This window comes from Prionailurus viverrinus, chromosome D1, assembly GCF_022837055.1.
Source record: "Prionailurus viverrinus isolate Anna chromosome D1, UM_Priviv_1.0, whole genome shotgun sequence".
Lineage (NCBI taxonomy): Eukaryota > Metazoa > Chordata > Mammalia > Carnivora > Felidae > Prionailurus > Prionailurus viverrinus.
In genome coordinates, this window is record NC_062570.1 from 99172259 (window position 1) to 99199436 (window position 27178).

Consider the following 27178-nt stretch of genomic DNA (forward strand, 5'->3'; position numbering starts at 1 on the left):
TAACTGACTGAGCCACCCAGGCGTCCCTATTCTAGAAAAGTCTTGATGCTGGCTGGCTTACTAAGTTGTTACTAGTTTTAGCTGCTGTCTCGGGTCAGAACACTTTAGGTTCATGAGGAAGAGAAGAGTAATAAACAAACTTATTAGGCAAACCTAAAGTTATAATTGGTCTTAGTGACTTTGGTTTCCATGGGTAGACAAAAGAGAGGCTGTTTCAGGCTCAAATGGTGAGAGCATGGATATACCTCAGGATGTTGGTCTGGTCTGACTTCTCCAGAACCTTCACCACCAAGAGGTTCACAGAGCGGATCACCTGTTGTCCTTCCTCTAGATCTTCAATCCTAGAGTCCAGCATTAAGGTGATGAGGCCATGCATCAGGTCTTTCAGTACTCCAGTGGAGGCCTCCCGGGCAAGGCTTTCTATCTGAAACAGCTATCCAACCATACTTGTGTTAGGTATGAAAGCCAATATATAAAACAAAGAAGATAAATGTGGGTGGCACATTCTAGTAAACAGTTACACTGTATTAAAAAAAAAAATGCAGAGTATTAGGGGGAAAAAAACCATCAGACTTCCTCAAATCTCCAGAAATAGCCAAAACTAATTGGAGTGCTTCTTCCTTCCTGTTGTAAAAGTACTTTCTGTGTGAGTAGTTATCTGTGACAATGCAACCAGGGGTCCTACCATGCCTAATGAAGACACTGGCAGGAAGCAGAAATCTAGGTAGTATGTAAGCATTCTATTTTGTGTCCTAACAGTAAGGCACCCAACATCTAATGAAAGTAGTCCGTAGTCTGCAAGTAAAACTCTGTAAGTGATGTAGGATTCAATGGAACATCTACACAGATTCAGGTTCTAGAACCCAGGTAGGATGAGACTGAAAAGAAGCTCATGTTCTGTAGAGGTGGCCTTACCGAAATCATGTTGCCAATGATACAGCTATAAAGCTTGATGATCTCATCTTTCTCCAATTTCTCATCTGCCATATGTGTGTTGTAGATGAGTCTTAGCTGCATGAACGTGGCTATCAGAAACTGATCAATATGGCCAGACATAGCTTCAGCTTTGTCTTCCTGTCTCAGGACCTCATCGATCTGGTAACAAAAACCCCAAGATATGTTAACTAAAATTAAAAACAAAAACAACAAAACAACCCCCAAGATACAGTCTCCAAGCTTCATACTTAGAAGTAGCAGGAAAATGTTATGTCTATAATATTTATTAGCAAAGTACTTATAATAATATCTGACCTAGAAAAAAAATCCAGTCACTTTACACATAAATAACTAGTCCTCAGGGATTCAAACACTCAGCAGATACTAACTGAGCAAGATACTGTTAGGTAAATTAGTCACAGATCCTATTGTAAAAGGTTCACTATCTAGAAGATTAGGGAATATAATCCCTATGTTTAAATGTCTCATCTATTAAAGTGAATACCCATCATCTCATTTGATCATTCAACAGCTCTGGAGAATCAGTAAGGTAAGTTAGTAAGATCTCCATTTACTACATGAGAAAAGCAAGGCTCAGAAAGATCAGACTACTTAGTCCAAACTCAAAACTCAAGTTTTCCCACATCCTGATTCTGGTGTTCTTTTTGGTTTGGTACATTGGTTGTCACTAACAGTAAAATGCACTACTGTGGGTAAAACATGTATTTCCCATTCACTACTGTAAAAATACCTTATTTTTATGATTACATAAATACCACCCAGAGACAAACATGTCAATCTTCAATGACCGCCCCCTCCCCCATCTTTTTAAGAGAGCATGAGAATGGGGGAGAGGGAGGGGGGGGAAGAGAGAGAGAGAGAGAGAGAGAGAGGGGGGCATACACTGGGAGAGAATCTCAAACAGGCTCCACACTTGGCACAGAGCCCAACTCAGGGCTCCGTCCCAAGACCCTGGAATCATGAGCTGAAATCAAGAGTCAGACACTCAACCGACTGACACGCCCAGGCACCCCTAATGACCCTACTTTCCGGCAGGGTTGTCCTATTGTGCAACTCCAGGGAGCACCATTTTGACAGACTGCAGTGGGAATGGTGCCTGCTGGTGTTGTGGAAGCCAGGAGTCCTACTTTCATTTGCATCTTTATGCGTGTCATACCTCATTGGCACATAGAATTTTATATAACTGGAGCTGTTTAACAACGTTGTGTCAACAAAGACACCATAAAAAATACTTTTTCTCCCCCCAGGGGGAAGCTTACCCTTTTTCTAAGGTAATTAACATTAACAACCTGGTCCACATCCTTTCACATTCACAGAGTCATATACAACCACATGTGCATGCACAAATGGGGTCAAGGTTTAGGTTGTTTATTTTAAAGAGGATTATTGTTCATATACTTCTCTGCATCTAGCTTTTCTAGCACAACAGAAAATTATGAAATTCCCCAAAGGCCACAGGAATAGCTCTATTTTTAAAGACTGCATTAACAGTCCACATATGCATGTGCCAAAGTTTACTCAATTGTTCCCTTACTAACTTTCAATGTGTTTCCGGTTTGGTTATTTTGTTTACTATAAATAAGGTTTCAATAAACATCTTTGTACATGTATCCTAATATACTTGTGTTTTTATTTCTAAAAGAATGATACCTTTCAAATGATGGCATAATACATATTACTGTGTGGTTTTCTTTAAAAAGGCACATTGGGGCTCCCGGGTGGCATGCAACGTCCATCCGACTCTTGGTTTCAGCTCAGGTCATGATCCCAGGGTCATGGGATCAAGCTGAGTTGGGCTCTGTGCTGAGAGTGGAGCTTGCTTGGGATTCTCATTCTCTCTCTCCTGCGCCTCTCCCCTGTTCACACGCAAACTCACGCTCTCTCTCAAATTTAAAAAAAAGGCACTAACATTGCATTTGCATTTCTACATTTAATGCACAAGTACTGTTTTTCCACAAGCTCTACGGGCTGTATGTTATTACGCTTTTTATTTTTTGCCACTCTGATGGCAAAACATGCTACCTTATTGTTACCTTAGGCTCCACGCCCAGTGTGGAGCCCAAAGGAGGGCTTGAACTGATGACCCTGAGATTAAGATCTGAGCTGAGATCAACAATCAGACACTTAACAAACTGAGCCACCCAGGGGTCCCTTATTGTTACTTTAATTTGCATTTTGTGGCAAAGGAGGGCCTGGACCTCTTTTCACATATTTACTGGCCGTTTGGATATCTTGTGTGATTTGCCTATTCACATCCTTCAGTCATTTTTCTATTGGGTTCTCCTTTTCTCAAGAGTTAATAAAAGCTCTGTTTAGTGTAGCTATTAATCCTTTATTGGTCATCTGGATTGCAAATATATTCCACAATATGTACGCAATATACTACTTGTTTACTGATAGTATATGGTAGATTTCTGCAGATTAAAATCTTAAAATTTTATATGTTCAAATGGGTCTTTTCTTATTCTTCTTAGGTTTCCTTCCTTGTTTTTTAATGTTTTCCCCAAGTCCCCTGGTTATTTCAAAAATTTAGGGGGGGTGATGAATTGTTTAAAATTTTCACAGGGTTACTTTTTTGTTTTTTTTTTTTATCTCTTCCACATCTATGGTTGGTTCCTTCCTCATTCCTGATACATATTTTTGTTCTCTAGTCGGTCTATTAAGGAATTTGTTTTGTTTTACAAGAAACAAATTAAGAGTTGTTATTTTAAAAATCCATCTTAGGGGTGCTTGGCTGGCTCAGTCAGATGAGCGTGTGATTGTTGGGTCTTGGGGTTGTGAGTTCGAGTCCCATGTTGGGTATAGACATTATGAATAAACAAACAAACTGAAAAAATAAACATCCATCTCATGAACTATAGCTTTATTATCTCCTTTCAGATATTTTTTATTTTTTATTTTTCTAACTTCTGATAAGTACTAAGTTACTTCATTTTAGCTTTTTTCTAATAGCAAATGCATTTCAGGCAATATATTTTTCATTTTCTTTCTTTTTATTTTGTGCGTGTGTGGATATCCAATTGTCCCCGTATAATTTATTGAAAAGACTTTCCTTTCCTTACTGTTGAACACTTCAGTGACACATTAGTTATAAATCTATTGTGCCTATATGCATGTGTTTATTTGTGGGTTTTTTAATTCTGTTCCATTGAGTCTAGTTCATTATTTTTATGTCAATATCACATTGTCTTAATTACTATAGCTATACTATACTTAAAAAATTTTTTTAAATTTACATCCAAGTTAGTTAGCATATAATGCAACAATGATTTTAGGAGTAGATTCTTTAATGCCCCTTACCTGTTTAGCCCATCCACCCTCCCACAACCTCTCCAATAACCCTTTGTTTGTTCTCCATATTTAAGAGTCTCTTATGTTTTGTCCCCCTTGCTGTTTTCATATTTGCTTCCCTTCCCTTGTGTTCATCTGTTCTGTATCTTAAATTCCTCATATGAGTGAAAGTCATATCTGTCTTTCTCTAATTTCACTTAGCATAACACCCTCCAGTTCCATCCACGTGGTTGCAAATGGCAAGATTTCATTCTTTTTGATTGCTGAGTAATACTCCATTGTATATATATATACTACATCTTTATCCATTCTCCATAGATGGACATGTGGGCTTTTTCCATACCTTGGCTATTGTTGATAGTGCTGCTATGAACTTTGGGGTGCATGTGCCCCTTTGAAACAGCATACCTGTATCCCTTGGATAAATACCTAGTAGTGCAATTGTTGGGTTGTAGGGTAGTTCTATTTTTAATTTTCTGAGGAACCTCCATACTGTTTTCCAGAGTGGCTGCACCAGTTTGCATTCCCACCAGTGGTGCGACAGAGATCCTCTTTCTCCGCATCCTTGCCAACATCTGCCCTTGCCTGAGTTGTTAATGTTAGCCATTCTGACAGGTGTGAGGTGGTATCTCATTGTGGTTCTGATTTGTATTTTCCTGATGATGAGTGATGTTGAGCATTCGTTCATGTGTTGGTTGGCTATCTGGATGTCTTCTTTGGAGAAATGTCTATTCATGTTTTTTGCCCATTTCTTCACTGGATTATTTGTTTTTTGGGTGTTGAGTTAGATAAGTTCTTTATAGATTTTGGATACTAACCCTTTATCTGATAGGTTGTTTGCAAATATCTTCTCCCATTCTTGTCGGTTGCATTTTAGTTTTGCTGATGTTTCCTGTGGTGTGCAGACGATTTTTATTTTGAGGAGATCCCAATAGTTCATTTTTGCTTTTGTTTCCCTTGCCTCTGGAGACGTGTTGAGTAAGAAGTTGCTGAGGCCAAGTCAAAGAGGTTTTTGCCTGCTTTCTCCTCGAGGACTTTGATGGCTTCCTGTCTTACATTTAGGTCTTTCATCCATTTTGAGTTTCTTTTTGTGTATGATGTAAGAAAGTGGTCCAGGTTCATTTTTTTGCATGTCACTGTCCAGTCTTCCCAGTACCACTTGAAGAGACCATCTTTATTCCATTGGATATTCTTTCCTGCTTTGTCAAAGATTAGTTGGACATACGTTTGTGGGTCCATTTCTGGGTTCTCTATTCTGTTCCATTGATCTGAGTGTCTGTTTTTGTGCCAGCAATATATTTTTCTGAGTTCAGTAGTTTCACTACAGGTTTAGAGGGAAATGCTTTCCTACTATTCACTATTAAGAGTTTTTTGGTTTTTTAATCAAAGGGTTAGTCAGGAGGGTGTTTCATACTTTTTCCAAGTGGCCATTATTTTTTGTGATATTATTTATTAAAAAGTCTGTTGGGTTACCAATAAAGAATTTGGTGAGTATATCTTTTACTACAACAGTTGTTAAGATATAAAAAAATATAGATATTTTCAGAGACTGTAAAATTCTATGTACACATATATTAAGTCCGGTTTACTGTTTACTAATACTATTTTATTACGGTTTAACAACGTTAATACAATATACAAATCCTAACAGTACATCTTAATGAAATTCTATACATATGCATCTGTATACCTGCCATTAGAACAAGCTATAGGACACTGGTTGCACCCAAAGCCCTCTTCCTGCCCCTCCAAGCTGGTAAGCTGGTATCCTGCCTTTCACCAGGGGTTACTACTATTCTATCTGGTTTTTCCTTTTTAAAAAAAAAAAAAAAACATTCTGACCTCTAACTGGTTAAGAATTATTTCATTCCCATGTCCTTATCTTTCATCTACTACATCTGTCCCAATTCTCTCAACCTATAACTTGTCTTTTTATTTATTTTTTTTAAAGTAGGCTCTACACCCAACATGGGGCTTGAACTCACAACGCTGAGATCAAGAGTCGTGTGCTTTACTGACTGAGCCAGCCAGGTGCCCTGCTTGGCTTTTCATTTTGTTATAAACAGAGTATCTTGTGATAAACAGATGTTTTCAGAAATTTTAAAGTAGTAAAAGATTTCTATTTTTTCCTTTATGTTTTTTTGTGTCTAGTTTAAAAAGAAATCCTTACATAATGTGAAGTAAAAAATGTTCTCCTATTAAGTTTTCCTTCTCACATCTAGGTCTTTAATCCATCTGAAATATACTTTGGCGTAGGAAATAGCAATCTAATTATACTGCTGTTCCCGTGGAAGATAACCAGTCCTAGCACCATTTACTGATTAATCCAGCTTTTACCAAGGGATTTTTAATGTCTTTTCTGTTCCTTTTTTTTGGGGTGGGGGAGGAGAGAAGTAGGGGGAGAGAGGGAGGGAGGGAGGGAGGGAGAGGGAGAGGGAGAGGGAGAGAGAGAGAGAGAGAGAGAGAGAGAGAGAAATGAGCACAACCAGGGGATGGGCAGATGGAGAGAGGGACAGAGGATCTGAAGCAGGCTCACCACTGAAAGCAGAAAGCCTGATGTGGGTCCTGAACCCACGAACCGTGAGATCATGGCCTGAGCTGAAATCGGAGGTTTAACCAACTGAGCAACCCAGGTGCCCCCAATACTGCACAATCTTGATTACAGTGGCTCTGTAGTTACTGTTGATGTATAGTGATAAAGGACCTCTGCACTGTGTTATAATTTTAAAAAACTTTCTTGGGGTGCCTGGGTGGCTCAGTCAGTTGAGCATCCAAGTCTTGATTTCAGCTCAGATCATGATCCCAGAGTTGTGGGATGAACCCTGCAATGAATTCCACACTTAGTGTGGAGCCTGTTTACAATTCTCTCTCTCTCTCTGCCCCTCTCCCCTGGTTATGTGCATGTGCTCTCTCAAAAAAATTTAAAAAAGATATGTAGATTTAAAATTTTTTTTAATTAAAAAACTGTCTTAAAAAACTGACTGCTGGGGTGCTTGGGTGGCTCAGTCAGTTAAGCAACTGACTCGGGCTTGGTCATGATCTCGCTCGTGGTTTGTAGGTTTGAACCCTGCGTGGGTTTCTGTGCCGACAGCTCAGGGCCTGGAGCCTGCTTCGGATTCTGTGTCTCCCTATCTCGCTGACTCTCCCCCACTCACGCTCTCTCTCAAAAATAAATAAAACTTCAAAAAAAAAAATAAATTTCAGCGTCAATTTCATAACTGTAGAACTGTTGAGATTTTGATTAGAATGGCTTTCATGTATAGGTAAATTTGAGGCAAATTGGCATCTTGATAACCCCAAACCTTGTGAACATATTATATTTCCATTTATTTGGAAATTCTCTAATGTCATTCAATTTCCTCTATAAAGGTTTTACATATAAAATGCTTGATTTATTCCTATGTAAATGTTTTTGTTACTGACGGTTTTCTTTTTTTTAATATTCTCATAAATCTTTATTTATATTTTTAAATGTTTTTATTTCTCTGAGACAGAGAGAGAGAGAGAGAGAGAGAGAGAGAGAACACACAAGAGGGGGAGGGGCAGAGAGCAAGCGGGAGACACAGAATCCGAGGTTGAGCTGTCAGCACAGAACCTGACATAGGGCTTGGACTCAGGAACCGCAAGACTGTGACCTGAGCCAAAGTCAGACATGTAACCAACTGAGCCACCCAGGCACCCCTGTTAATTTTCTTATAATAAAAATATATAAAATTTACCTTTTTAACTATCTCTTAAAAAAATGTTAAGTTTACTTATTTAAAGAGAGAGAGTATGAGCAGGGGAGGAGCAGAGAGAGAGAGAATCCCAAGTAGGCTGTGCACTATAGCCTGACTCAAGGCTCAAATACATGAACTATGAGATCATGATCTGAGCCAAAATCACAAACCGGATGCTTAACTGAGCCACCAAGGTGCCCATTTTAACCACTTAAGTATATAATCCAGTGGCATTAAGTACCTTCACAATGTTATATAACCATCACCACTATTTATTTCTAGAAGTTTGTTATCATTCTAATCGGACTCCATACCCATTAAATAATAACTCCAAATTCGGCCGCCCTTCCCTAGCCCTGGTAACCTCTATTCTACTTTCTCTGTGTGTTTGCCTATCCTAGGTACCTCATATATGTGTAATCACACAGTATTTGTCCCTTTGTGTCTGATTTATTGTATTTAGCATAAGGTTTCCAAGGTTCATCCATGTTATAGTATACATCAGAATTTCATTCATCTTTATGGCTGAAAAATATTCCATGGTATGTATATACCACATTTTGTTGATCCATTCACATGCTGATGGACTCTTAAGTTGTTTTCCACCTTTTGTCTGCTGTGAAGAATGCTGCTATAATAAACACTGGTGCACAACTATCTGTGTGGGTCCCTGCTTTCAGGTAGTGGAAATATTGGATCTTATTGTAATTCTTGTTTAACTTTTTGAAGAACCACCAGACTGTGTTTTCCATAAATGGTTGTACCATTTTATGTCCTTACCAGTAATGCACACAGGTTCCAGTTTCTCCACATCCTTGCCAATACTATTGACCATTTAAAAAAAAATTTTTTTTTAATGTTTTTATTCGAGAGGGAGCGAGCGAGAGCAGGGGAAGGGCAGAGATAGAGACAGAGAGAGAGAGAGATCCAAAGCAGGCTCCAGACTCTGAGCTGTCAGCACAGAGTCGGATGAGGGGCCCAAACTAGTGAACTGCAAGATCATGACTTGAGTCGAAGTCAGTTGCTTAACCAACTGAGCCACCCAGGTGCCCTATTTCCCATTTTTAGAAAAAAAGAAAATCCTACTGGGGTATGAAGTGGTATCTCATCGTGGTTTTGATCTGCATTTCCTTAATGACTAAAAGATGGCAAACATCTTTTCACATGCTTACTGGCCATTTGTGTATCTTCTTTGGAGAAATGTTGATTTAAGTCCTTTGCCCATTTTTGAATTTTCTTTCTGTTTGTGTGGTTGAATTGTGGGAATTCTTTATGTGTTCTGGATATTAATCTCTTTTCAGATATATAGTTTGCAAATATTTTCTCTCATTCTGTGGGGTGTCTTTTTACTCTCTTGATAGTGACCTTTGTTTGATGCATAAAACTTTTATTTGATAAAGTTCAATTTTATTATTTTTTCTTCTGTTGCCATTGCTTTTGGTGTCATATCCAAAAAAATCACTGCCAAGTTTAATATCATGAAGATTTCCCCCTATGTTTTATTTGTTTTGTTTGGGATACCATTAGGTTATTATAAAAGAGAGACATGGAAATTATTTACATGATGGAAGATTTCACAACTTTACTAGAATGGGCAGCTTCACATGACGCCATTTCAATAATGATTTATTTTAGCCTACATACTTCCTGAGAATGTCACCAGAAATAATCCTTGTCATCCAGAACTACTTTGGTGCTTCCATATTCTGGGAGAATTTTATCTCCAACTTTCACGCTAACTAGTTGAATCTCTCTCTTTTCTCTAGAGCCCCATCCATACACTTTTCCTTGAGATTTTTCTGGAAGCAAAATGCCCCCTTTGGTTACAGTTTTGGCTATACTCCTTTCAACTAAAACTTGGTCAAAGAGGGGAAGAAAGTTTCTAAACGCCTGTCCTGACATGACTGGCTGCTGCAGTTCGTACTTTGCTTTTGAGCTGCCACCATCACAAGGAGAACCCTCCCCCCCCGCCCACCCTGCTCCTGCCATGTTTTCTTCTAAGAGTTTTAGAGCTTTAGCTATTACATGTACGTCTTTGGTCCATTTGGAGTTAATTTTTGTATATAGTATGAGTCCAACTTCATTCTTTTGCATGTGGATATCCAATTCTCCCAGCATCATTTGTTGAAAAGACTATCCTTTCCCCACTGAATGGTCTTGTCACTGTTGTCATTTAATTTGGTTTCAGCAGTGATCATCCTCTCCTTTCAGTCCATCTACTCAATTTTAAAATTCTAAAACTTTTTTTTTTTTTTTTGCTGGGGAGAATATATGTAATAAATAATCCTCGTTAAGTACTCTTTCCACATACCCCCTCCCCCCCAACCCTGTGGTCATCTAGTCCCCTCCAGCAGTTTCAAGTTTCCCTGTACCAGGAAATTCCCATTCTGGTTATTTTGTTTTATTCCTTTTCCCAACTACTGAGTCCCTTACAGTGTGGTTTGTTATCATTCTTTATCTAGTCAGGATTCACTCTTGGGTCTTTTTGGAAATCCTCGATTATGGCAATCTGAGCAGGGGAGACATAGCAGTTTCTGCCCTTCTAAGTCTGTGGTATGCCAGCTGGCAATCTATCAGTCATATGGCACAGCACCAAGAGCGGGTACTTCTGCTCTTCTGTCTCTGAAGGTACAAAAGCTAGAGCCTTCCCAGCCTCAGACAGTGAATTCAGCCTTTTTGTTCGGCAACTTATAATTCCTTGGGGGGCCAGGGAGAACACCAGGTCCTCCTATTAATAACACTCATACAGACCACCATTGCCCTTTCTTTAGGAGATATGCTGATCTCCACAAAAAGAGTCTTTCCAGGAATTTTGGTGTTTCAATCTTTTTCCCTGGGCTCTGCACTATTGAACCTCAGGTTTTCCTGAAGGCCTGTATGTGGAAAAGTCTTGTACTTATACAACACAGAGCTTGACATTTATACATACTTCAGACACCACCTACCTGACCTAGCAGCTACTCTGCTCAGAAAAGGCAGATGGGTTTGGATTGAAAGGGATGGAGAAAGGCAAGAGGAATGCATGCATTCAAGTCATTGTTTTCCAAAATCCCCTCCAATACCAAAACTGTTAACAGGACACTCTTTGTAGAACAATAGCAAAAACCTTGTGCTAAGATTTCCAATTCCACCATTTCCAACCATCTGTCTTCATGGAGATGTCTAATGAGACAACACTCAAAATCAGAAGTTAGGACGGATGTTACTACCATCTAATCTTCAGGCTCCATTTTCTCGAACTGCCCCGATCACGTTCTTCATAGCTAAAGGCCAGTTCAGAATCATTCACTGTATTTAGTCATGTCTCTCAGTCTCTCTTCAGTGTAGACCAATCCTCAGTCTTTCCTTGACTTTCTTGACCTTGACATTTGTAAAATATCCCTTGGTTTGCATTTATTTGAGATTTCCTCATGATTAGATGACATCAGGAATGTGAACAAAGTGATGCTGAATTCTCACTGGATCCTATGAGGTGGCACATGATTTTATCTTCCAGGGTGGTGTGTGCTACGCTTCTGTACTGCCAAATTCTCAAAGTATTTTTTATTTTTTGGCTACTTCTTATGTATTTGTCCTTTGTATTTTGTGGAGAGGTACTATGAAACTGCAAATAACCCATTTCTCTTCAAATTTTTTATTTCTATGGGCATGGACTGTGGTTCCCTATTTTGTTAAGTTTTTTTGAATTTAATAAATTTCCTGAATTTTATTCAGTGTATTAGGTTATACCTCATTACTACCACTATTTACTTTGATGCTCAAACTGTCCCCTTCAAACATAAGGCATCTGTTCCCGTTGGCCCGTGGGTCCTTCTGACATGTCCCTATCACTCCTTGAGCCTATCCTTCCTGTCTAGTACAATACGATGTTCCAGGATTACCCTGTACTTTTTCTAATTCAGCCCTAGAATCTGCCCCTTCTCCAAGGAGCTCTCATTCCCTTTTAGTGGAAAATGGTATTCAGAAGATAAGATTTGGGAGTGCTTACTGCTGTTGGGGTATTGCTGTTCTCAGGTCCTCTCAATGAGAAGAACTAGGACATGTATATATATATTATATACACATATAACACACATTTATACCACATATATACATACATATACACTGACACTGATATTAATCTCTACATCTCTATAATGAAAACCATGAGTTCACACTGACACATCTAATTCCAACACCAGTTTATTCTCTTTCGCTTTCCTTTCATATTTGTAGTGCTTTTCTGACAGTAAGAAATTTGGGTTCTATTTTCCTTGTATTTCTTTGACCAACCTTTTTGCATATAACCAATCTCCCATCTCTGCCACCAGTTCTTCCCTATGCAGATGCCTACTTCAGCTCTGACTCCCAGTTCTGAGCCACCTGTGTACTGGCCTGCCCCCTCCAACACACGTGGATATCCTTACCCTGCCTCAGATCCTACTATCATGCCAGACTGACTGCTTGCGTGGACATCCTCTTCATCCCACGTAGGCTCTGACTCCTGACTCTACATCACCTCTCCCGTATGACACCATCCTCACAATGCTTGGGCTCTGAGACCCTCGCTCTGGGCCACTGTGGCTCCCCACCCCCACCACCTTGCCAAAAGGTAGATGCCTACCTTGCTTTACCAACTTATTGGCTTTAGGACTAGATCGTTAGGGAAGGGAAGCAGAAGAAGAGACTGATTTCTTAGAAAATATATAGCTTCTTTGCTTAAAATTCTCTAATGGTTTCCCATCACATTTAAAATAAAATCCAAACTTACCCTGGGGCTTTTAAAGGTCTACATGATACAATTTCTGTCCACCTCTCAAATCTCATTCTGTACCATTCTCCCTCTTGCCCACTCTGCTCCAAGCACAGGGGCCTTGTATTAATTCCTTGAATATTCCAAACTCATTCCTCTCCTACAGCCTTCGTAATCTCTCTTCCCTCTGCCTGCATCCCTGACCACCAATCTAAGTAACTATTCAGCTCCTCTCTCTGATCACCCCATTGGAGTTATATTTACACAGTAGTTGCTATTATCTGATATTTTCTTGTTTACTTATTTCTCTCTGTCCACTAAAACCTAAGTAAATTCCATGAGATTTGGTTCCTACTTACTGCTGTTATTTCCAGCCTCTGGCGAATGAATGCAAGTGTAAAATAAAAAGCAAGGCTCTATGACAGCCATATCCTGGGAGGTCAGTGATGACAATGAGGGGTCCCTGTGCACGTTTTCATCAGAGCAGTGCTGAACGCTGCCTGCCTCCGTCAAATCTGCGACCAGAATGCAGCCACCACTCGTACAGCCTCTGCTGATGATGGAATTACTGTCGTGTGTAATACCCCCATTACCTGTGTCAGAGCTTGGATGCTCGTGTTGATGTCACCACTGGCTACTTGGGAGATAATGAAATTGATTGTGGATGCTGTATTACTGTGCATGTCATCAAAGTGTGGAGAAACAGCCCGGATTCTAGAGAGCAGAGCAAAGGGAAAAAATTCAATCTTTGTTAGAAGACATCTCAGTGAGTTGGGATTATGCAATTCTCTGCTACCTCCAGGTCTTAGTAAAGAATTGCTCCCAGCCATACAGTGATCAGTTCTAAAACATTCTAATTGTACAGAGAGCTCTTTTCACATATGCACTCTTTTGATCATGCACTGCTCACCACTGAAATGAAAGAGATTAACTTACTTGGGTTCAGGAATAAGGACGGGTTCAAAAATGTCATCCAGTTTGTGCTGAACAAGCTCTGGCATTTCACATCGAACTGTACCATTGTCATTCTCAATCTCATCTAGATCCAGCTGGAATTCTCGGCGAACCATCTGGGCTGCCTCAGGATGCCCACTCATGCTTCGGGCTTGGCTAAGGGAAGCAAAAGGAGGTTCCTGAACTAAAAGAAACTTCTGAAACAAAGGACAAGAGTAGCACTGCCAGTTGCCCCAAAGCTTCAAGACAGATGTTCAACTTCTGGTTTCAGCCCCCCTGAATTATTTGAGTCCTTGAGTCTAAGGCAAATGCCTTCAATGGGCCGCAATTCATGTTCATGAATATTCTCAGAGCAGATGGTTTTAACTTGTATTTGTAGTAGCTTCCAAATTATAAGTATTCTCTCCAGTTCACTAAAGCCGACAAACCTTGTGTTGCTATTCCAGAGGGGGCAGAAAATAATTCATAAAATATACTTATACTGACTCAAAGGTCTCTACTTGGTCACAAATTTAAGAAAGATCTAGACTGGCTGGTTCTTTTCTGATAAATTATCCAGTGTTAAGTTCTTCTAATCATAAGCACTCATCCATGCAGTGTTCAGTACACTTTAAACTTTGAGGTACAGTCATCTCTTTTTAGGGATATTCACTCTTGATAGGTCAGGGCCAGCATTACATCTAAGCAATAGGTATTTAAAGTTTTCAAATTCAAATTGGTTAAAATTAGACGAACGATACAGCCCAAAATAGAGCTGTCTTTCTTAGAAGGTAGTATTTTGAGTCCCTAAGCCAATTTTGGGTTGCATGCAATTTACTCAGCCTTATCTGAAGAACAGAAACCTGAATATGACCAAGTATAACACAAGGAAGAAGGTGAACCAATAATTTAGCCAAATGACATTGAGTGGCCACTTCTGCTAGCCAGTGGACTTCTGGGGAAGGCTTGACACATGGGATACTTATGGACACCCCTAACCTGTTAAGAGTTATAAACTCTAAATCAATTGCCCTCCAGAGGGGATGAATCCAAGTCAGAAGTTAGAAAGATATAAGAGCCCTGCTAATGAGAAATTAGCAGGCAGTACTTACATCCTATAAGTGCGATACATAATTCTGTCCACGGAAAAGCAGTGAAAGAAGGCACAAGACTATTTAGAAGTGGTTTTGAGACAAAGACAATGAAGACTGAAGGATTAAACATTTGGCTACAAGACATTTACCCAGACACTCTGTCATGCATGATAATGGCTACAAGAACTCAAGATTATGTTACAGGATAAGCTCTTAGCACACAAGGCAAAGTCCACTGAGACGTTCTTAGACAATTATCTCCATCTACATACTTGAGTTTGGAGGACATGTCCTCAGCTGGTCCCTTGCGCAGCATGTTGGCATTGGAGTTTATGCTCTGTGTGCGCTGAGGTCTCTCTTCCACCTGTTTTATTGGTGCAGCAGAAGGCCTCTTTGCTGACCGCTTAATCCTCTCCTCGAGCATGCTCATATCCTTTTCAGAAAGCTGTAAGAAGAAGCCAATTTATTACCACATACTCTACTAGAATATGAGGAGAATTAAAAACCTGGAAGACTCAAAAGAGTCAATATCCATTCACATATTGAAGCAAACAGAACCTGCTATGTTAGGGTAAATTCATTTTCAAAATACTAACTACATTTTAAATCAACTATTGTTAAAACCTGCTATCATAAGAGAATACATGAAAGAAGGAAAGGATACAAAAAGAAAGGCCAGTAATAACTCTAAACGAAAAAATCAAAGATTAAATGATGCTTCCTCATGTTTGCTGTGTCACCACTATGTGAACTACAGGTAAGAAGCTTCACCTGTGACCATCTATAAAATTCCCATCTGCTTTATCTCCTTTGCCGACCTGTAGTGAGGATTTAATTAGATTAGGACAGCTAAAAATACATAAACACAGTGTAAATACTAGGAAGTAACTGGAATGAAGGACTGAGGTGCAAACACAAGCAAATGGCTCAAAGGAAGTAAGGAATCTGAGATAGCACCTGATGTGTCTGCAGAATGTGGCTTATGGCTGTGGGACTCTTTTGATGTGACAGGTACCAGATTCTACATTATACACAAGTACTTGTTCACTACAAAGTAAATGCACTGAAAATTACAGAGCAGATTTCTAGACAGAATATAAATCCCAAACTAGTTCCGGATTTCCCGATTCAAAAATAGCTCTTGGGGCACCTGGGTGGCTCAGTCAGTTAAGTGTCTGACTCTTGATTTTGGTTCAAGTCATGATCTCATGTTCCGTGAGATTGAGCCCCACATCGGGTTCTGTGCTGACAGCGTGGAGCCCGCTTGGGATTCTCTCCTCTCCCTCTCTCTGTTCCTCCGCTGCTCCTGCTCTCCCTCTCTTAACTTAAAAAAAAAAAAAAAAAAAAAAAAAAAAAAAGCTTTCATTTTCTAAAGCAAACTGTGTGAGTAGAAGGCTCAGAAAAGAAAATCTGATTTCCTGTAAGGCACATATAAATGTCCTGTAACAGTCAGAGACACCCTCAAGGGTTTATCTGGACTCTAAGACACATTGATGGGTTTAGTTTAATAAAAAGTGGTAACAACTTAGCTAGAGTTGAGATGGCATGAAAGCTGAACACCCAAGTGATTCTGCAATTCACAACATGTTAAAAATGTCCACAAAAAGTCACTCACAGTTCCAATCAGTTTGAACACCTGATCCCCGTGTACATTGTACACGGTGACGATGGTATTGAGGGCAGCATTGCGCACAGCATTGTCACGGTCTCCGATGTGAATTGCTATCTCCTTTAAGGCTTTCCCTGGGGTTGGTTGGCAAACATTCATGCCATAGGACTCGACCAGACACCCCAGTTCTTCCAGGCACTCTGATGGGGGAGAAAGATTAGACTGATGAGACCCAACACACATTTGGCATAGAGACTTATCTTTGCTAGATAAAATTTCCTTGGCATACATAAAAGACTAAAATCCTATACTGGTTCTACCTAGAATTTTTCCTTGTTTATTGCCTTCTGATAAAACACACAATAATGATGTTACAGCAAGTGCTCCTGGAAGAAAGGGATGCCTGTGAGTCAGATGGCCCCTGTGCACTTGATTTTGTCACCAGGGTGGTAACTGAGTGGTGCCCGTGTCACCGGACACTGTGGCACCACCAGTGTGCAACTCATCATTCTCACAGTCCAAATCAGAAGATTGGAATCAATCACTCAGACACTGAAGAATTATCCTTGTTCATCTACAAACTCTTTCTTTTAGAGGTCACTGCTGCATAGACTCACGCTTCTATTTAAATTGTTGCTTCACCTGCTCTTTGCTTAGAGTTTTTGGATTTGGTTCCTTCCATGATGAAGGGGAACATCTTGCTGGCTGGGTAGACAAGGCACATCCGGTTCAGGATGGCACGGACATCTTTACGAATGACATCCTTTGGTTCTCCAACCTAGTCGACAAGGAAAATAATGACTGAGGCATTTCCTGAGTAGCAAAGGTCCTCCCATGAGTCACTACCTTTTGGAAGAATAGGGGCACAGGAGTAAGTGGTAGAAGGTATCTTCACAGAATAAATGAAAAAGGGCGAGGGCATAAAGGATAGGAACTGAGGTCAGCCGGGACCTTGGGCAGTCTTCCAGAGTGAGAACAACGCATTACCTTGAGGATGAGATAAGGGATGAAGGAAGATGCTTCGTTCTCAGTCAGATGATATTCCTCCTCACTTAGCAGTGTGAAGAGCAATTTTAAATATTCTAGGGCTTTCATTAGGACGCTTGTATTGGTGTCAAAAAACCGCAGGGTAAGCCACTTTAAGATGAGATCCAGGCAACCAATTACACCCTCTTTTTCACTCTCCAAGTGCTTAAAACAAAAGACAAATAAGACTGTATAAAAATGTAAGTTCTATTAGGTAAGTCCTTTATAAATTTTACTAGAGTCCAAGAAGAAAATAATAGCTTTTTGAGCTATTTAGGACCTAAAATTATAGACATTTATTCTATCAAACAATAAAACAGCTCTAAAAACAGAGAACATGTTGTATTCTAGTTCCCTCTCAAGTCACGTGAATTTCTGGGTATTCACAAGGCTCAGTATTTTCACGGGTCTGAGGTAATCATAGTTATCTCTTGCAAACCTACATCAACCATGACAGCAAGGGCTTTGTTATGATGCTGAAAGTCTGAGTGAAACATCTCATCTTGTAGCCACTTAGCCACGCAGCTAGACATCTGAGTCTTTAGTTGCTCAATGTATTCATCCCGTGGAGTAGTAAAATTCCACTTCAGCACCTGAAAAAAAAAACAGTGAAAAGGGACTGTAAGATGTTCAACTGAAATGAGGCAGAGAAGAACTCTATTTAAAAGCAGCTGCAGAAATCAATTAAATAAGATATTTTAAAATTCAACAAGATTAATTTGTAATTAAATATGAGTGCGAAATGTATTCTTGAGCTGTCATACATTGGGAAGCTTAACTCTTAAAATCTAGGAATAGAATAACATTCAGCAGTTCTCACCACAAAGACCAATGCTCTATTATTGTATAACATGGTAGACACTGTTGGTACAATTTCAATAAGGGGAAAATTTGAAATAGCTATCAAAATTTTAAAAATACACACCATTCTAGGAGGAGTTTAATAAAGATATATTCACACATGTGCACAAATGCCTACATTCAAAGATGCTTATGACAGTGTAGTTTATAACACTGAAAGACTAGAAGCAACCTAAATGTTTACATTGTAGGTTGGGGATAAAGAAAGGTACATACATATGATGTACCAATAAAAAGAATGAATGCATATAAACACGCAGATATGAATAGCCTTTAAGATACTTCAAACATCATTCAAAGAAAAGAATAAAACACAGAACAAAGAATATGGCATGTTCCCCTGTGCATAAAAGGCAGGCCATATGTTTATACATATATGATTGTATTGCATGAAACACTGACACTTCTGGAGTAACACACAAGAGCACTGGTAATAATGTCCTTCCTATGGAGGAGGACTAGAAGGGGTGACATGCTTCTCACACGACTCTCTGCACATTTCATATTGCTTGAATTAACAAAAAACAACAACATGTATATATTGTAACAAAAAAAATTTAACTTCCTGATAATACTAAAATAAATCAAAAGAGAAATGACCGAACTAAGCAGATACAGTCACCAAATCTGGCTTTTATGATATCAGGCACAAGAAGGATTAAACGAGTGGCCTATTACCTATGTGTAGTTGACAAAAATCAATGAATACTTCCCATTCTTCAATTATAAAAATTAAAACAACTTTTATTTCTTTCCATTTGGAGGAAGAATAGGCAGTAGCTCCATTCCATAGTTCCTTTTGTAGGAACTAATGCTCCCATAGAGCCGTCTTAGAGAAATAAGCCATAATTTATAAGCAAAAGATTTAGTTCATTGTTAGATAGTTCACAATGAAATGAATTCCAGACAGCAAAGCTATTCTTGATTACAAAGCAAAACAAAAAAGCAAAAACCTACTGAGTATTCTTATCCCTTTCTTACCTTTAATCCTTTTTCATCTTTCATTCTTTGCTCCTTTCCATTTGGAACAACAATGAAGATAGGACCAGATTTGTCTTCATCTTCCTTTAAGCTGGTTTTGCTGGGCACTTTCTTTCCTTGTGCACTCTACAGCCAAGGTTCAGGGAATACTGGTTAGGAATGTGATGTTGCTGCCCAGTAAGAGCGCACTATAAAAACCATACACTCTCCACATTGTATTCTTCATGATAGAAACAGATAAGTCACAGAATTGTGCACGTTATGTTTTTGTACAGGTTTTTCAGAAATGTTTCTAATAGCATTCTCAGGTAACTGTTGGTTAGTCCTTAGACTGGCATGCAACATAGCTGGAAAAACTCTATTACCTGTCATTGGTTTGGGTCACAGCCTTTGTTTATTGGACAGTTCTTTCTTGAAATCTTCAACACCATTTATGGTTTTCCATATTAATGACTTCCATATTAATGACATTTTGAATGACATTCACACACTTCACATCATTTAGTTGAGAAAGCTTTTCTGTTTCTCTGCATATAAAATATATCTCTAGGGGCACCTGGGTGGCTCAGTTGGTTAAGTGTCCTGGACTTCGGCTCAGGTCATGATCTCATGGTTTGTGAGTTCTAACCCTGCACTGAGCTCTGCACTGACAGTACAGAAGCTGCCTGGGATTCTCTCTCTCTGCTCCTCCCCGCTCCGCCCAATGCTCTCTCCCTCTCCCTCAAAATATATAAATAAACTTAAAAAAATAAAAGTAAATATATCTCTATCATATAGCTATACCTGAGAGTCTCTGAACTTGATTCTAGGGAAACTTGCTAGAAACATTTTAAGTTATTAAAGTGGTTTTGAAAAATAATCCAAGAGTTTGAATTTTTGTATCAGATGGAAAAGAAAATAGTGAACCTCACTATGTATATTTAATTTTAAAACAGGAACCATTATTAACAAAAATGTAGGAAGAGTCCAGTATTTCTAGTAGGCCAGAATTTCTTTCTAGTTCAAACACTGAAGTCATTCAGTCAAAACAAGTATGAGATCATTTATGTGAAACTGTAAACTGCAAAAGACTTGCGGTGGCGGGGGGGGGGGGGGGAGGCAGTATAGCATTAAGAACAGAGTCAAAAATACTTCAAAGCACATGTGACCAAAATACTAAAATAAGCACTTGTTAAATTTGGGATGAGGACATTGGGGGAGGACAGGAAAAGAACAGCTTCATTGGACAGCTTAGAAGATAATTACCTATTTAACTCATTGAGTTAAAGGACCATGCATATGGAAAAATAACTGTAATATTCAGATGAATAGCCAGAGTGCCCATTGTATCTGGCATATAATAATAAATGCACTAGGTAATAAAACGGTTCTTAGTCTGGCATTTTTTTCATTAGTTACATGTAATTGATTAGATGGTTTTCTCTATGTATATTTGCTATTATATTTACTACCAACCGTACAGTTCTGCAATTTTCTTATATAAGTTTTAATCAATACCCTGAATACAGTGATAGGTTCTGAATCTCGGTATAGAAACTGATGACAATTTGCTGTGATTCAAAAACTTAATGAAATAAAAAGATTCCCAGGAGATTTCTGCCCTTTGCCCCGTCCCCGAAATATTTAAAGTTAAGCATTCGAACATATTTCTTTATTTTATTTTTAATTTTATGTTCGTTTATTTTTGAGAGCGAGAGAGACTGAGCATGAGTGGGAGAGGGACAGAGAGAGAGAGAGGGAGATACAGAATCTGAAGCAGGCTCCATGCTCTGAGCTGTCAGCACAGAGACCGATGCGGGGCTTGAAATCACAGACCACGAAATCATGACCTCAGCCGAAGTTGGCCACCCAACCGACTGAGCCACCAGGTGCCCCTATCTTTTTAATTTTTTTTTTTTTATGTTTATTTATGTTTGAGAAAGAGGAGACAGAGTGCTAGTAGAGAAGGGGCAGAGAGAGAGAGAGACAGATCTCAAAGCAGGCTTCAGGCTCCATACTGTCAGCACAGAGCCCGACGTGGGGCTCAAACTGATGAATTGTGAGATCATGACCTGAGCCAAGTCAGACGCCTAACCGAATGAGCCACCCATGTGCCCCTGAACATATATTTCTTTAAATGTCCAACTCTGCATGGATGCTAAAGGGACTGGTGATTCATCAAAATAAGTCCCACTGGTGCAGGGACAGACGGTATTTCCTTGTAGACTCATTAGGATACCTTCTAGCACGATGACTTAACTGTGCCAAGTTTGAAGGAAGCTGATCACTACCTTCCTTTTCTTAAATCAGACTCAGCCTAAGTGATTCTGCCAGAGCTACATAGGACTTCTTTCTTCACTACTGCAAATCTTCCCCAAAGGTCTGCATGACAAAACCCATGACAGCACCTCTTGAGAGCAGGATGTCTCTGTTTTGGGGCCTTATTTAAAACAAGCCACAGAAACAGGCATAAATAATTAACTTTATAATTTGGTAACATCAAGAGTGGTAATGTTTTTCATGCATAATATGATCTTTCCTAATAGAATGACATTGTGCATAAAACACACTTAAAATAAATTCTACATCTAAGTATGCAGAGTTAACATACCTTTGCTTTAGAGGAAACTCCTAGCGCTTTGGCCTTTTTTGGATCAGGCTTGGGTTCTACAGTGCTGGAAACAGAATCTTCAACAGGTGCTTTGAGAAAAAAAGGGATCTACTATAAATATAAACTTTAATGTCACTTTGTTCTGAGCAGGTTAAATATATAATGATGAGAAGGCCTACAGTTTTAAATGTGTCAATTTAGCAAGCATTTTCAGTTAGATTTTTTTCTAATCTTTTTTCAGCCTGACTTCTTTTTAAGCATAACCGTATGAGATTAACTCAATAAATCTACATCTGCTTTGCCAACATTTAAGCTGAAGGTTTTTTTTAAATTTTTTTTAATTAATGTTTTTATTTATTTGTGAAGGAGAGAGAGAGAGAGAGACAGAGCATGAGTGGGGGAGGAACAGAGAGAGGGGGAAACACAGAATTTGAAGCAGGCTCCAGGCTCTAAGCTGTCATCACAGAGCCCGACGGGGGGCTTGAACCCACGAACTGTGAGATCATAACCTGAGCCGAAGTCGGATGCTTAACCGACTGAGCCACCCAGGCACCCCTAAGCTGAAGTTTTAAAACTATTTTCTAAATAGCAGTTAAGAAACCTTTTCCCTAGATTGATACATCCTTAAGGACAGGGCCTGTCATCTTTGATACTCGGTATTTATCATATAGCAAGATTCCAACAAATGGTGTAATTGAATACATACTTTGATACCAACAGTTTTACACATGTAAGATTTCTAACTCTGTAGCATCAACAGTTTCTACCCCCCTAAACAGAATAATATTATTTTATTTAATAATAAAATAGTAGAGAAGGGGTTAAAGAGTAGAGTTTTATTTATACACAATGGAATTTTAACATCAGGGTGAAGAAACCAAGAATTTTCTCTAAATGATTAGTAAATGTTAGAATGGATCAACAAATGGGCAGTGCAGTGGAAAGAGGACCCATTTGGGAGTGAGAAAGAGGAATTCTATGCTGGTGAATTCAGGCACTGACTGGTCGTCCCTGTACCCGACACTTGATCTTCTGGGTTTCTACATCTGTTAATAAAGGGAATTAAACTAGATGGTCCCAGTTCCCCCTCTAACTATAATATCCAATAGCAGAAAACAGTATAGAAACCTTAAAAATAAGAAGGAGCACTTGCTTTCTGGAGTATTTCAATACATTATTCCAAACTCCTTTTTTGGACTTGGAAACCAAATTAATCATCTTCATACCTTCAGCATAGTTCATAGCATAAAACTTCTCAAGTGTTTGTGGTAGGAGGGTAAAGGGGGCGGGCAGGAGGGCAGGCCTAGGATCTAAGCTGTTAGGGAAAATGGTAAAAAATGAAAGCTTGATTTCTTTTTCGAGTTCCCCTGGGCTTAACCCTCTCAAAATACCATTACCTGAAGCAGGCTGGAATTTGGCTGGAGCTGACCCTCCCATCGGTTTGGAAGCTGCTTTAGCAGATGCAGCAGGCTTGGCTGGCATGTTAGCTTTGGCTTTCTCTAGCATGGCCAGTACCTGATCTTTAGAAGTTGGCTAGGGAGACAATGTAACAGGAGAGGTGAGAGGTCACATACATGATACACTCATACTATGCTTACTAACAGAGCTGCTGTCAAACACATCCTTGAGCTCCTACTTTTGAAATACCAATGAAATAAGGGAGGCGGCACACAGTGCAAGAGAAATAACACACATTATGAAGTCACACTAAATTAGCTACCATTCTAGAAGGTCACAATTTTCTGCAGAGTAAGGTTCTTTGAGTTCTACACACTGTTAAATATTATATTTTTGCTGCATTGGGATTTCAAGTGAAACTCTTAGGAGGTAATATGATCTCCTGCCGATATCAATTCATGTTCAATATTTTTCTAATGGCTTTTAACAGCAGCAACAACAGAAAGCAGTACCTTTAGTTTCCCAGTGGCCTTGGCCATTTTCTCATATCCCAAGTGCATCATGAAGAATGGCAAGGCATCTTGGGCCTTCTTCCGCACATCTCCATTACGGTCCTCCAGGCAGGAGTAGAGATGAGGAACACAAAGGATGAGGTCTGTGGGGGTGGAACGAAGACTCGGCAGTTTCTCAGCCAACCAGCCCAGAAGCTGCCAAAGGAAAGGAAGACCAGTGACATACTTCAAGTGGGAAAGTATCACTTACGATCTTAGGCTTAATGATTCCATCAGTACGAAACACTGAATGAGTTCTTACACTACAACTTCCCAAAATAAAATCAGTAATTTTTATTGTTCAAGAAATTTACTATACTTAAATAATAGACACAAAGAAGATAATCTTCCTACAGATAAAAACATGGTTCCCTGGACCGTACTTGGGCATTAAATTATAAAGCTTTAATAGTTCTTAATGCATTTTATTTATTTAAAAAAAATTTTTTTTTTTCAACGTTTATTTATTTTTTTGGGACAGAGAGAGACAGAGCATAAACGGGGGAGGGGCAGAGAGAGAAGGAGACACAGAATCGGAAACAGGCTCCAGGCTCTGAGCCATCAGCCCAGAGCCCAAGGCGGGGCTCGAACTCACGGACCGCGAGATCGTGACCTGGCTGAAGTCGGCCGCTTAACCGACTGCGCCACCCAGGCGCCACTTCTTAATGCATTTTAAAGATGAAAAACTTTCACTTCACTTCTTTAAAATTTCTAAGAATTATTCAGTAGAGAAGATGCAGAACACTGATTTGATCAGAAGAGGACAAATTCTATTACAACTTCTAGTTCAGCCTTACATCGACAGTTTCTCTCTATTCCTTTAAAATAATTCATATCTGTATGTATTTTTTAAGTCTTTATTAATTTTTTTAAAATTTATTTTGAGAGAGAGAGAGTGCACATAAGCGGGAGAGGGGCAGAGAAAAAGGGAGACAGAATCCCAAGCAGGCTCTGCACTGGCAATGCAAGAGCCCGACATGGGCCTCAAACCTACAAGCTATGAGAGAACGACCTGAGCCAAAACCAAGAATTGGACGCTTAATCAACTGAGCCACCCAGGCGCCCCTGTATTTATTTTTTAACTGAAGTTTTTATTGAAATGATTATAGTCACATGGAGTTATAAGAAGTAATACAGAGATCCCATGCACATTTTGCTCAGTTTCCACTCACAGTAGCTGTATACAAAATTATATTATAGTATAACTAGCAGGATACTGACACTGATACAATCCACTGATCTTGTTCAGACATCCCCACCTTTACTATTCTCATTTGTGACTGTGTGTACATTTAGTTCTGTACTAACGTGTGATAAAAGTGTACATCTGCCACCACAGTCAAGATTTTATTTTTTTTAAGGATATATTTTTTATTTAATTTGAGAGAGAGCACAAGTGGGGGAGAGGCAAAGAGAGCGAGGGAGAAAGAATCTCAAACAGCCTCCACACTATCCACAGAGAGCTCAATGTGGGGCTCGAACACTCCAACCGAGAGATCATAACTTGAGCTGAGATCAAAGAGTTGGGAGCTTAACCAACTGCGCCACTCAGGTACCCCCATAAATTTTCATTTTTACAGAATAAATGTATAAGATCAAAATCACTGGGTCATATAGTAACTACATATTTAGTTTTATAAAAAGCTAAACTCTTTTCCCAGAGTGGCTGTACCATTTTACATTTCCTCTAACAGAATGTTCAAATTTCTCTACATCCTTGCCAGCATCTGGTATTATTACTTTCTTTATTTTAGTAATTCTGATAGTTGTATAGGGATGTGTCACTGTAGTTTTAATTTGCATTTCCCTTATTGCTAATACCACTGAACAACTTTCATGGGCTTATTTGCCAGCTGCATATCCTCTTCTGTAAAACATCTGTTCATGTCTTTTGCCCATTTCCTTTCCTTTTTTTTTTTTTTAAAGTAGGCTCTACATCCAATATGGGGCTTGAACTCATGACCCTGAGATCAAAAGTTGCATGCTCTCTGACTGAACAAGCCAGATGCCCCATCTTTTGCCCATTTTCTGTTTTCTTCTTCTTTTTTTTAAGTAGGCTTCATGCTCATCGTGAAGCCCAACGTGGGGCTCGAATTCATGACCTGAGCTGAGATCAAGTCGGATGCTCAACCGACTGAGCCACCAGGCCCCCCTTGCTCATTTTCTAATTAGATTTTTTTTTTTTTTTTTTACTGTTTTGAGAATTCTTTACATACATATTCTAAGTAATGGTCCTTTATTGGATGTAAAGTTTATAAATATTGTCTCCTGCTCTGTAGCTGACTTTCATCATCTTCACATGGTCTTTTGCACAGTAAAAGTTCTTAATTTTTACTGAGGTCCAACTTACCAAGTTCTCCCTTTGATGGGATTGTGGTTTTGGTGTCAAGCCTAAGAATTCTTTGCCTGAAGAATTTCTGTATTCTGAAGGTTTTCACTGATGTTATCTTTAAAAGTTCTACAGTTTTATGTTCTACATTTAAGTCCATGATCCATTTTGAGTTAATTTTTGTGTTAAATGAAAGGTTTAGGTTGAGGTTTATTGTTCTATCTATAGATGTCAAAGGCTCTAGAATCACTTGTTGAAAAGGCCAGCCTTCCCTGCACTAAATTACTTTGGCAACTTAGTCAAAAATTAGTTGATCAGATTTGTGTGGGTCTATTTCTTGGTTTCCTCTTCAGTTCTATTGACCTGTGTCTGTCCTCTCCTCCCCCAACCACCCATACCAGTTTCTTGATTATGTTAACAATATGTGAGTCTTAATATATGGTAGAGTGATTATTTCCATGTTTTTCTTCTTTGTCAAGATTGTTTTAGCTAGAATATAAATTTTAGGATAAACCTGTCTCTATAAAAAAACTTGCTGCAAGTTTGGTGGGAATTACATTAAACCTATAGATCAATTTGAGGAGAACTGACATCCCTGCTACATTGAGTCTTCCCATCTATGAACATGGCATGTCTTTCCATCTATTTGGGTCTTCCCAAATAGATGAATTCTTTCAACAGTATTCTGTAATTTTCAGTATACACACTCACTCTGTAGTTGTTTTGCTAAGTGCACATGTAAGGATTTCATTTTCTTTGGAGTGATTGTAAATGGTCCTTTCATTTCAGTTTCTGTATATACACTGTATTATAAAGAAATGTGATTGATTTTTGTGTGTTAATTTTGTATCCTGCAGTCTTACTGAACTCATTTATTAGCTCTAGGAGTTTACTTGTAGATTCCTTAGGATTTTCTATGTAGACAGTTATCTGCAATTAAGGATAGTTTCACTTATTTTTTTTCCAACCTGTCTTTCATCTTTTTTTTTAATTCTTTTTTCCTTTTTTGGGGAGAGAGGGAGGAGAGAGGGGCAGAGATAGAGAGGAAGAGGGGGAAAGAGAGAGGATCTCAAACAGGCTCCATACTCAGTGTTCAGCGTGAAGCCC

General features: G+C 39.1%; 2 protein-coding genes and 1 non-coding gene across 7 annotated transcripts in view; all 3 read right to left on the minus strand.

Moving 5' to 3' along the window:
• The window catches only part of CKAP5 (cytoskeleton associated protein 5), a 113084-nt gene that overhangs the window by 6574 nt on the left and 79332 nt on the right, over window positions 1–27178 (minus strand). For all 5 annotated transcript variants that reach the window (XM_047878158.1, XM_047878154.1, XM_047878156.1 and 2 more), the window contains 13 exons: window positions 23704–23898; window positions 23191–23326; window positions 21794–21882; window positions 19204–19329; window positions 17805–17954; window positions 17323–17526; window positions 16978–17113; window positions 16342–16535; window positions 14999–15171; window positions 13636–13809; window positions 13293–13413; window positions 916–1095; window positions 246–433 (listed from right to left, as the gene is read on the minus strand). In XM_047878158.1, coding sequence (XP_047734114.1) covers window positions 246–433; window positions 916–1095; window positions 13293–13413; window positions 13636–13809; window positions 14999–15171; window positions 16342–16535; window positions 16978–17113; window positions 17323–17526; window positions 17805–17954; window positions 19204–19329; window positions 21794–21882; window positions 23191–23326; window positions 23704–23898 — 2066 coding nt within the window. The remainder of the gene's footprint in view (window positions 1–245; window positions 434–915; window positions 1096–13292; window positions 13414–13635; window positions 13810–14998; window positions 15172–16341; window positions 16536–16977; window positions 17114–17322; window positions 17527–17804; window positions 17955–19203; window positions 19330–21793; window positions 21883–23190; window positions 23327–23703; window positions 23899–27178) is intronic.
• Window positions 9156–9880, minus strand: LOC125176549 (10 kDa heat shock protein, mitochondrial-like). The gene has a single exon (XM_047878176.1). It carries the CDS (start codon window positions 9867–9869, stop codon window positions 9624–9626), a length of 246 nt encoding a protein of 81 aa, XP_047734132.1. The 5' UTR covers window positions 9870–9880; the 3' UTR covers window positions 9156–9623.
• LOC125147306 (small nucleolar RNA SNORD67) lies at window positions 16740–16851 on the minus strand. Its single transcript, XR_007145134.1, has one exon. It is a non-coding gene; the product is annotated as a small nucleolar RNA SNORD67 (small nucleolar RNA).